This window comes from Bombus vancouverensis, chromosome 12, assembly GCF_051014615.1.
Source record: "Bombus vancouverensis nearcticus chromosome 12, iyBomVanc1_principal, whole genome shotgun sequence".
NCBI lineage: Eukaryota > Metazoa > Arthropoda > Insecta > Hymenoptera > Apidae > Bombus > Bombus vancouverensis.
Window position 1 is genome coordinate 12,141,054 of NC_134922.1, and position 12,506 is coordinate 12,153,559.

General features: G+C 32.0%; 1 protein-coding gene and 1 non-coding gene across 3 annotated transcripts; one reads left to right on the forward strand and one right to left on the reverse strand.

The window, feature by feature from the left end:
* Window positions 1–1,073: 1,073 nt before the first annotated feature.
* LOC117155076 (calpain-D) lies at window positions 1,074–11,801 on the reverse strand. 2 transcript variants are annotated; one of them, XM_076623172.1, is made up of 12 exons: window positions 10,856–11,801; window positions 9,854–10,221; window positions 9,580–9,758; window positions 8,392–9,483; window positions 8,023–8,256; window positions 7,232–7,624; window positions 6,853–7,154; window positions 6,735–6,771; window positions 6,338–6,663; window positions 5,890–6,232; window positions 5,622–5,800; window positions 1,074–5,546 (listed from the first exon to the last, which is right to left on the reverse strand). In XM_076623172.1, exons 1-12 carry the CDS (start codon window positions 11,176–11,178, stop codon window positions 5,366–5,368), a joined length of 3,957 nt encoding a protein of 1,318 aa, XP_076479287.1. In that variant the 5' UTR covers window positions 11,179–11,801; the 3' UTR covers window positions 1,074–5,365. The 2 variants fall into 2 exon arrangements, with proteins under 2 accessions (XP_076479287.1, XP_033186522.1); XM_033330631.2 differs by having other exon boundaries at window positions 8,392–9,758; window positions 10,856–11,800.
* Window positions 11,802–12,285: 484 nt separating this feature from the next.
* On the forward strand, window positions 12,286–12,358 carry TRNAR-UCU (transfer RNA arginine (anticodon UCU)). The gene has a single exon. It is a non-coding gene; the product is annotated as a tRNA-Arg (tRNA).
* The last annotated feature ends 148 nt before the right edge of the window (window positions 12,359–12,506 follow it).

Here is a 12,506-nt window from a genome sequence, read left to right on the forward strand (position 1 = left end):
AATTATAAACAAATGGTTGAAAAATAAATAGAAAAATAAAGAAGCATGTGGATAATATTAAATAATTAAAAGAATACAAAGAAGATTGAAAAATTCACTTTAATCGTTATTAATTTGACTTGAGACTGAATGACGATTAATTTCTAGATAATATTCCGATTTATTATTAAATGTACCTATACTACTATATTATATAAATCAAGGGACAATACAATGTCTTTATCATTTCATAAAGTAGTAAATGTTTTTTTTTTGTATGTACGCGACAAAGTTCTAATAATTATACATTCCATCTATAGGAAATGGGATCAATTCAACAAAGTTTGCCAAATCGGTACACAGACTATCACAAAGTTGATTGCTGGTTCGGGTTCGTACATGGGCGTTTCTAAAATGATCACAGTCGCGTAGACTAAAAGAACGCGTCTAAAAACAGTTTCTTTCTATCAATAAACTTTGTTTTTTTTTTTTTTTTTAATATTTTCAGGAATTACTTAATCTTTCCTTTTCCTTTAATAATTTAATAATTTTTAGATATTGTTTGCATTAATATTTCTCTTGAACGTGTAAATATTTCAGTCTCATTTAAAACGAAGAAAAAAGAAAATCACATTTATAACGCTTGTATACAGTTTAGAATACACCCGGTACGCAGTTTCGTACAGAGTACGAGTTACTTAATAATTGTAAAATGACACCGCAATATTATACTCTGTAATTACAAATACAATGAGATACCGTAGTATTTTTTTTTTTTTTTAATTTTCTTTGCATATTAAGAATATATTCCTAGATATTTTGCGATGGCGTGCGATTACCCTACGTCTTTTGCTCCATTTATATAAATAGTACTAACGCCGTGCTGAAACAAACGATAAATGTTATTTGAGAATTTACAAAAGATCGGCAAAATTATTCATTGTCTTTAATGTCACACAATTGATTTTTTAATGATAGCGTAAGATTTAATAAATGGCTTTAAATTTCTGAAAGCTTATTGCAAAAAGACAAAAAGAACAAATATTTATGCTTCGCACATCACCGGCATTTCTTTGACTCCGATATATTACTAATTTTGCTATATATAACTTTCTATTTCTTACTTTTTAATCGGTTTAAGCGCTGTCTCAACAAAATTGTGTAAGCATATGCAAAACAACTTACGTGTACCACAAGCAGTGTATAAATTAATCAGCTTCACCCATCCCTTAATTATAATAAATAATTCATTTTATATACAAATTGAATTCTTTTTTAAAACGCTCAAATCCACAAAGACAGTTTTCTAAAATACCAAACACACTTGTTCATTCGCCGTAGCGTTGTGCATAATCAACTACGAACGTTGCTTTCAGAATAATGTCACTTCGTGCTTTCGAAACTTTTCTAAAGTTTTAACAATCAAAATCCAAACATTAAATATACGTTATATCCATTATTCTGATAGTATCGTCGAAGCCACAGTAGTCATATTCTAAAATGGAAATATTTATAATTCTTTCTCGGCAATTATACACACGCACATGCACACGCACACACACACACAATATTTAAAATAGAATATTTTTTTCTTTGAGAAAAAGTACTATAATATCATTGTGACAACGGAATGGGCCTCTATAAATCATTATTGATTAAATATTTGTTTACAGGTTTTTCTGTTATGCTTTGGTATGGCACTAAGGATTACCTTAAATTCTTTTAATTTAATGTTATGCAGATGCAAGTTATGCTTCAAAAATAAAAGAAGAAGAAACAGAAGAAAAGAGAGGAATTAGGCGTTATATTTAATTATATCATCTGCTTTAGCATTGTTGTTTTTGCATTTGTGTACATGCACCGATGGGACTTATCCTAAGGTTTTGAACAATGGTGCAATTTAATTGATGCTTTAAATTACCATTTAGAGCATAGCAGTCGAATCTGTTGATTCAAATTAAAATTACTAGAACAATACAAGTTACCTGCTACCTGTTTTATATTTTTTAAGAAAATGCATAAATATAGGTCTCCATTTTATCTTAAATGTTTTTGTCTGTAAATTAAGGCCATTTGTACAGAAACTAGTGCAAATAGTATAGTTTATTTATGAGAATAATTCTTTTCATTGCGTCTAACACTTACATAAATTTTAATCACTGTTTAAACTTAAGAAAACTGATTTATATTAATAAAAAAACATTTCTTTTTCGCTTTGAAGGGTTTCCTTTAATAAATGATTGCTTTAATATTATCACAAAGTGAATGAAAGGGGTTTTGATATCTTTAAATACGATTTAGTTTAAATAAAGCAGAAACAGTTCCTATATTAAAATTATTAGGCCACACTCAACAGTTAGATCCGTTTGTTTGAAGCCATTGAATAAAAATAATTTCCTTTTATCGCTTCAAAGAGAAAGCAATGCCTCAAGCGGAACTCAATTAACAATATTAAAAGTTAAATTTTATACCAACAGGAATCAAATATATTAGAAACAGAATATATAGAACACAGAAGTAAATGTATTAATGCAAGTAATCAGAGTTTTTAAATGGATAATGGGAGAATGTAAATAAATGTAAGGAATGTTTTATTTAAAAAAATATATATAACTGATGTAATTAAGAAAGTTATTGCCAATAAGTCTCATAATGCTTATGTGCATAACTTGTTTCTTTTCTTGCATTTGAATTAAGCAAATGCATATATAATAAATATTTTGTACTATCATTGAAATAATATTTATAATGCTGCCTTTTCATTTATGAGGACATTTCTTAACTGACAAAAAACGTCATTAGAGCTGATCACAGCATGAGATATTGTCACATTACCACATTCAATATGTATAGAAAATATTAGACAAATTGTCAATCAGATCCAACTGCCATCAAAAGAACATTTCAGTGCCAATTTCATCATTCCTTAAGGACATGGAACATGGCAGTTTAATGTTAAAGCCAAAGCACTGAGCTTTCCATATAAAACTGGATGTTTGCTAGTTTATATAATACACAGTATATCGGTAAAGATCGAAAATATTTTTTAACTTTCATACAAATAAGTATGAAAGAAAATTCATATAAACTTGTATCTGCAAGTGCTTATCTTTTTAATTATGCTTTATAGAGAATATTAATAAATATTAGATACATTACTTAAATTAATACATTGATTAAAATAATACACATTAATTTTTAATTTAATTTAAAAAATAATTTGTTTATGTATATATATGTGTGTGTACATATATATATATAAACGAGTTATTTTCACAGCTATCTTTAATTAGATGTCCTTTAAATATGAATGCCATTTACGCATACATGAAGAAAAAATTTGTTTCCTTAGAACATATCGCATAAAGAGATCGCGAGTTTTCAACTCATAAATACAAATACAGCTGTTCTAATACTTAAAAAATACATATCGAAATCAATTTGCTTATTCGAGTAGTTCAAGAAAATTCGGTATTCTTTAATAGATTTAAATAGTGTACAAATTAAATTCGTTAAAATAGATTTAAACAATTACAATATTTAAAAGATCTCAATTGAAACAATGAACGTGAATTTTGTCGAACTATTCGAAGTACTCAACTAATCGAATATTCGAATCAATTAATTCAATTCAGATTTCGAATATTCGAATATTTCGGGTACTCAACAGTTTTAGATACAAGATTATACAAACTTTTTCATGGTTTACACGCATATAATTAATATTTGAAAAAAAAATGTTCTCGATTTTTATTAACGTCCTGCATAATATGCATGAGAAAGAATTAAAAAGTGTGCCAACATACATCGCATTTAATACATATAATGGACATATTTAAAATTATTGGTTGGTACAACATTAATAAGAATCAAAACTTATAGTTTCACTCTTTTGTATACAGTTTTAACATTAAATTAATCATATGTTAATGCAATAATTTCAATAACAATTTTTTGAATTATTTCATGCTATTCGAAAGGAGATATACTTGTAACATACATATACTTTTCAATTTAGCAATCTTTCTCTTTAAAAAAAGGGAATGTTTTATTAAATTGTAACTTCCTTTTTACGTGAGATTATAATTTGCTAAATACGTTTTTGCAAATTGGAAAAAAATGATTCATATATTTCATTATCCAATACATATTTGTTTCGTTTATGGATAAAACATATATGTATATGTATAAAAATAAAACACAAATCTATTTATGTAAAAAAAATTTATAAATGATTGCGCCTCATAGACGGCTATTCTGATGTCATGATTACAAAATGTACAAGACTTATAAAATTGACTAACTCGTTAACTGCCACGCTTGTGTATGTATAAAGTTCAAGATATGTATTATAAGTTAAATGAACATAAAATATACATACAACAATCAGTGATAATAATTTTGTTAATAATTCGCTACAAAAATTTTTAACAACAATAAAGTTAAACGTACATTGCACAAAATGGCAGTGAACGCGTCACTATACTGTAAAACTTTCAGAGAGATTTTTGGTTCTGTAGCTATGCGCTACGTCCATTTTTAGCACAAGCACTCCATCCAGTTACAAGATGGAAACAACAAAAGTTCAGATGAGATAAAAGTTTTACGATGTGACCAATATTCGAAAACCCTCACTTAAACGGCCAGTAACATCAGCTGTCATACACAATATACAATACATGTACTTTTAAATGTGAGTTCTGAATACGGCTTGTGTATCCGAAAATAGGATCGACTTGTGAGATGCAAAAATTGAAAAAATTTCGACCCATAGTTATACCATACTCTAAGCAATTCCAAAAAGAGTGTATATGTTTTTCATTATCAATGGCTGTTATTTATTTCACTTCATATATTATTATTGTATAACTTTTACGCTTTGTTACTTTTTATGGTGCTTATATGTTACGTTGAGAAAATAATTTTTTTTTTATATAACAAGCAATGTGTTTAATTTGTTCTTCCATAAATATTTAATTTCCCTTAAGTCTTCTTTATGGATCAATGGTTCCCGTAGAAATGCTTAATTTGCACGCAAGTTTTAAAGTATATTCATTTTCATTGATACAACGAATGATTTCTACCTAATTAAAAAAAAATATTTCTAACCACTGATCTCAGAGAGAGAGAGAATCATTGTATATTAATTGTTAATTATTGTAGTATATCCAATAGTGAGCTTGTCGTAATGCTAAAAATTTTCATACAACATGAATAGCTAGAAAGCACAGAATGTATTATAGTTTCAGTACTATTTCTTCTGTACCAAAATCTTTCTAGCTTGCTTTGGTAAATTTCTGGATATCACGAGTACATAATAAATCTCTTACTCGACAAACGAGATACATTTAAACATTGTCCTATTTGTTATTAATCACTCATTTGTTCACGTGATTAAACGAGGACTATGTAAACCTTCGACTTGAGTATCAATTTGAGGACAATGTTGAGTATCTGGCGGACCCCAGTCATGCAAGTTTCCACTGTTAGCTAGTCTGTGCGTAAGTCGATGTGCTATCGAAAAACCTCCACTACCTTCCAATTGTGTTAAAACTATGATGACTTGTCTACAATAAAAAAATTTATCGAATGATCTGTCATAGATGTTGATTTCAGGAGCACATATAAAAGATCCATTTTACCTGTGTAGCGGGGGAACACTATCGGCAGTTCTGAGTTGTCCTCTTGTGGACACAACGTTATAGCTTTCATGGCAGTCACATTTTACATGAATCCATTTATTTACATGACGATTTTCTACCATTACTACAAGTCCAGCCCAACCTTTAGTTAAGTAATAAGCAGTCATTCCCTCTCTTCCCTACATATAAATATTTTACAAAATACTGGGTTTTAGAGATACACGAACAGTTTTGAAATTGAAGTTGCAAGTTACAGAAATATTCTTACTTCATGTCTCTGTCCTTTTGCTAGAGTTAAACTTATTATAGCATCAGCTAAGACAAACGCTGGTGGGGAAATTTGCTCAACTAATAATCTCTTTGAACTATGAATGGCAAGAACGTACTCAGGGTAACTGGAAGTATCTTCCATTCCTGTGTGCCAATGATTAAAGGCCAAACATACAACAATATACAAATCCCTCTCTAACATTTTGTGACATCCAACGAATCCACGTACTTGTCGCTTACTATGTTCTACTAATCTCCCCACTTCTGGTGCTGCTGGTGAACGTGTACGAAAAACAACTACGCACAAGTCCAACTGAGAACGTTGTGATTTTTCGGAATTCCTAAATATATATGTAAGTATAATAGACCATATTTATCCTTATATTCCTATCCTTATATTTGATATAATTATACAAATGCATATAAAATGGGATAATAAAATTTACCTTTGCCCTTCTTGAAATAAAGTAAATTCTGTTTCAGTAGGTTCTAGTACCGTTAAAAGTACACATGATAAATGTCTGAGAGATGATAAAGGTGGAAGTGTCCCACGTAATCTAACTTCACTCCACCCAACTCTAGTTTTACAAATATCAATACAATCAAAATATTTCAATACGTCGTCAAAAGAAATCCAGAAAACACCGTCAGAAGCACCATGTGGCATGAGCATTTCCCGCAATTGTGGTGTCCAAATAGGACTATCATCAGACCAATCACCCTTCCAACTATAGTGACCCCATGGATTACGTAATCTCAATAATCGTATTCCCTATCAAATATATTACTCAAAGTATTTGTAAGTTTTTAATCATGTATCTATAAATACGTGTATTTTTTTACCTGTACATCCCGTACATCGAGAACAGAATAAGCGTGCCTAGAAAAAATACAATAAGTTTTTTATAGCATACTGAATAAATATACTTAAAATTTTTAACTCTTGCCGAACTTTTTCTACCTTGGCCTTAAACCTTTACGTTGATATTCTTCCTCATCAACTTTCATATTACCACCTCCACAACTAGCACCCATTAAAAACATAGCTTGCCTTGAAGATAAAAGTTGTGCCCATATTAAATCCTTATCAAGTTCATCTTCACTTGGCAAAGCAGATGGTTGTAAAGGCACACTCTCACAAGGGGCACCTGTAAGTGTTGCTAGACCTTCTATTGCACGTCCAGATACTAAAGCTTCATAGCAACCATGAATTTTAGCCACTGCTTTTTCAATTAATGGCACCCAAAGTTGTTTTCTTTTTGCCTACAATGTATTTTATCAAAATTATGAATGAAGAGAAAGAAGTAATAACTTTTCACTTATAATGTTAAGATATAAACCTGAGAATATACAAGATGGCCTCTTTTATCACAGGGTAGCAAGTCATCAACAAGTACTGTGGTCCATTTTCCATCTTTACATAATCTTACTTGATAAGCTCCTTCTGGGCAGGTTTCCCTCATTACTAAGACTCTCTTTACAAGCTCATCACTTTCAGCTAAAACAGCTAAAGCTGAAAGTAACCAACAGTTTCCTAATACACCTTGTGAGATATCAGAAGGTAAGGGTTTCCTAAAAACAGCCCAAGGCAGTTTGGAATCAACTGTAGAATCAACATTAATTTGATGAGGCCTTCTCCATTGAACAACATGATTATCCTTTGTTTCAGCTGGATTATAATATAGAGATTTTGGAGCTGGTGGGAATGAGTCATCGACAAAAGGTTCATTTGTCTATAAAATAAGTAAATTAGTTACTATTGGAAATCTTGCATTTAAAATATACTAGTCGAAAATATTTTCAATTTATTTAAACGAATTATAAACTATTTAGATTTGAACTTTATGCATTTTATATTTCATAGACTAAAAATATTCACTAAAACATTTATTTTCTTCTTGTTTTCTCATTAGTATTATAATACAAAAATAAGAAATTAATATAAATAGGGAAAATAAAAATCAATTGATGTGAAAAAATATGTAATGCAAAAAAGAAAAAGTATAATTATGTTTTTCAAATGTAATTTACATATATAAAGACAAATTAATTTCAATATTTTTTCTAAACTGTTTTCTTTGATCGTAAAAAATCGTCCTTGTTCATATGATATAATTTATGATCAATATACCTCTTTGCAATAGCGAACAATTCGCTCCCATTTCTCCAATGCTTCTCTTTCCTCAATTTGTCTTAAATTCTCCATAACCACGCTTTCTTGCCGTTGCATTGTAAGTGTACTTATGCCAGATTCAATAATTCTAGGCCTTTCACCTGGTAGTTGAGATAAATTTTTTGAGATTTGGCACATTTCACAAATTCCGTTTGTACTCTTATTTTCATATGTGCACAGTTTACACTGCCACTGGAAACATTGAAATGTTTCATATATAATAAATTTATATAGAAAATGAAAGCCAATAGGAAAATATATGGATAATATATATATTTGAATATTTTACTAATAAATATATATAAAACAGCTATAAGAGAATCGTACTTGACCATGAGTGGAATCTCTAATTCTTGAATGTCTTTTATCTCCAATTGAAGAACCATTCCTTCTTACAGAATTTCTATGTCTTGGAGTAACAACTTTTGAATTTATAGGGGTTGAACAAAGTCTTGGACTCGGACTTCTTGATCCAAAAAATCTGCTATCCTTTGGTACATCTAGAAAATCTGCTAAAGTCTTACAAGCATTACAAGTTTGTGCTGATAGCGGATTCCTTAATGTACACGATGGGCACACCCAGCTTTCTCCTTTTCGTAACGTAGCGTCTTCTAAATGCATGATACTTTTAAGCTTTGAACCACCGCACGCTTCACAAGTTGTTCTCGAAGCGGCATTTAATAATGTACATTTTTTACAAGTCCACACGGGGGAAGGTGGATCAACTTGATCATCTAGATCAGATTCTGCTGTAGCCAATGTAGCAGTTTTCTGTGGAATGTATCTTACACTATCTCTGGATACTACAATTGGGGATTGTGAATGCATCGAACAACTCGTTTCATCTTTTGTGACGGTTATTAGACTAGGTTGCATTAACGAAGGCGGTGATCGAGAAGATCCACATATATCGCAACCAGTTGACCATAAAGGATTATACGCGTAAGAACATTTCCGACAAGTCCACATACGTTTTAACGAGCTTACATTCGGTACATCACCGACAGGACTAGTTGCTTCGCTATGTGCTTTTGTGGGTACAAGACCTAATTTATTATTTTGTTTTTTTGGCAATGGCGGCGGTATATCAGGGTCGGTAATTCCAATGTAAGAATATTTTGGTCTTGTACTAAAACCAACAGAATGTGGTGGTACTGCAGGTGGTTCATCCTCATTGAGACTTCTACGATTGACGATCTTTTTCTTTCGAGATACATTTGTAACGGATTCGACATCAGAAAAAGATCGTCTATAAGACAATGGACCTGCAGAAGATAGAGCACGTGGTTCCCAGGCAGGTACACTGATAACTACTCCACTGCAAGGAGCAGGACTTCTAGGGGCTTCACATGCCTCGCATTGTTCTAGGCCAGGAGCATTATCAAGAGTACAATTATCACAACTCCAGAGAGCATCATCCTGTTGAGATTCTGAGACTACTAAACTTGTTGGTCTTTGAATTGCATGTTCAGATAATTTATGTACAACAGATCCATTAGATAAAGAGCGACTAACTTTAGATTTGACTCGTTCATAAATTGAAGGACTATGTCTTTTTGGTGAACGTTGAGAGGTATCAGTGGTATTTGCGTAGGAAAGTGTAGTGGACTCCATAGTTTCTATTGGTGGCAAGGTCCAGTCTTCTCTATCTTGTCTCCTTTCACTACGACTTATACTTGTTAGTTGTGCCATATCTATAGAATACAGATAAGCTATATAATATTTGTACCACAATCTTGTTCAAAATAGTATTAAAACAGTATTAAAAAATAAATTAAATAATTTATACCCTTATTGATAATTCTTGCATCGCTTGTAGAAGAACTTGTTGCATTGACATCATCTAAAATATTGGCCAGAAGTTCGGATGCAGCTTTGAGACGACTTGTTTTACGTGAATTTAATTTTTTGCGTTTACGTGCTCCAATCTGCCTTTTGTCAGTTTCAACTATAGAAGAATTTGCATCACAAGCTACGCAAATTATACCAGAACTGCAGCTGTTGTCTAACAAACAACGAACGCAAGTCCATTGTGTTATTAAGGAAGGTAGAGAAGAAGATCTTTTAACTGGCTCTTTTTTACAAGACTTTCCATTCCACGAATCATGGTGAGATTTCTTTATATGATTATCGAGTAGAATTAAATTCCCCTCTGAGCTAAAAATCGATATGAAAAATAATAAACAATTACTAAACGGACAACAACCATTGGCATATATGATAACGTAATAAAATTAAGGAAGAGGAAAGAGTCAAAGAATATATAACATTTTTATAATGAAACTATATATTTAATTATTTCCTAGATATGAAAAAAAATCTACCCAAACATAAAAAAAAGGATAACAACTATGAAAAAATATATGCTAACTTTGATATTATTCTAAGTATATTGTATCAATAGTGAATGCGAAAGCCTGTATTCGTAGATGCAATAGTAACTTGTCATATCTACGTTTATGCGAACATGCAACAAATAAACATTTGTATTATATTCCCCTTACAAACCGTTGTTCTGTGCATTGTGTGAAATCCTTGGCACAAATTAAACTTGTTCAGTGAGAGGTAGAGGAAAGCTCATACTATGAAAATACCTTTGCTCAAAAAACGAGATATTACACCAAAATGATCGCACTGATACGAACTGATAAGTATTACATTTGAGGAGAAGTCGACAAGATTTTGCGGAGAGTTCGGTAGACTGTATACAAACACGCGAGAAATCGAAGATGGGGGTAGGGAAGGGGAGGGGGTTGCGGACAGAGCAGAGATGAGTTAACAATTTTCTCACCGATGTATGAGATCGGTTTTGACGTATTGATAAGTTGCCGGACGCGTATCGCCCGTTGCTGGCTTCTCCAAACGAAGTTTCGGCGGAGGTGTTGGCGGAACAGAGACCGAGGAAGAGTCACCTTCCTCGTCGTCTCTTTGCTTTTCCTCCTCCTCTTTTTCTTCGGGAACTTTGCGATCCAAGCTCAGGCCGAGCCTGAGATTTGCTTTCTCATCACTCCTAAGCCGAGTAAGGCCGCACCTGGCGCATCGCGTGCTCTCCGTTGGATTTATCAGAGCGCACTCCGAGCAATGCCACTGCAACACCGATGCGATCGAGCCCATTCTTTACACGTAGTCATGGCTCCTTTGCTAACAGGATCACTGACTTTTATAGCCACGATCCCTTTTACTCGAAATATCACCACACCTCTACGCGAGGACGAGGATCAACGATACCGTGAAACACATTCCGTGATAATTCTTTTCCGCTGCGGCGGTTGCCCGCCGTTCTTTGTCATATGTTTCAGGACGGCCATCTTTTAAGCCCCTTCCCCTCGCACTCTCACCCAGTGTTTTATTCTATCTCTTTCTTCCTTTTTTCTCCCTTTCTTTCCGTCGTCGCATCACACAGTGAACATTCAAATGCACACACAACTTCAGTGCATCTATTCTCTGCTTTTCTTTTCTCTCTCACCTTTTAGGCATCTTATTTATCTAAATACTTTTTTTCTCACTGTTTAATCGTATTTGCAAGTGTAGTCTAATATGAGATATACACAAATAAATCACTGATTAATCCATATTCGTTCACTTAAAGGCAAAGAACGAGATGAAACGCGTCAATTGCAAGCGGTAGACATCGTCTGTGTACCTACATCACTGTAGCCTGAGAAAGTGTGTTGACTACATTGGTTGCTGGCATACACAGGGCTGTATGATTATTATCATATGTGTACACTGACGTAATGAAAATTTGTAGATTTCGGAATCATGCTTCTATTTATATTAGTTATTACCTGCGAGTGATTAATTAGTCATTATTACGTTGAAATAATATTCCATTTAAAAGTATTGATAATAAAATAATAGTTTACTTTTAATTATTCAACATTTGAAATGTACACTTTTTAAATAAAAATTAGTTGTTCGTTGTGTTGGTTAGTTTATACGAGTTTATTTATCAAGTTAAATATGATGCGAAAAAAGGATTACATTGAACAAAGTTTCAAAATGAGAATAGAAAGTATAATTACACTATGTAAAATAATCAGTTTTCTGAAATTTGTATATTATATCGATCAATTTGTTGTGTTTAAACTTGCGCTTAGAATTTTAATCGTTTCGTTTCTTTTTTATACGTCACTGGTTAACATAAACTATTACGTACATCAGCGACATCTATGATTAACTATCTTTTAGAATTATAATAAGAAACATTATGTATACCAAGTCCCTGTGGCGCAGAGGATAGCGCGTTGGACTTCTAATCCAAAGGTCGTGGGTTCGATCCCCACCAGGGATGATAATCGACCGTTCTTGGGTCTCATTTTTTTTTAATAACTTTTAGCTACAAATTTCACATTATAACAATCTAAATTTTATTTTTATATTAATCTATTATACTAATATTTAATTATCGCCATTGATCCGCCATACTATCCTTTCAAATT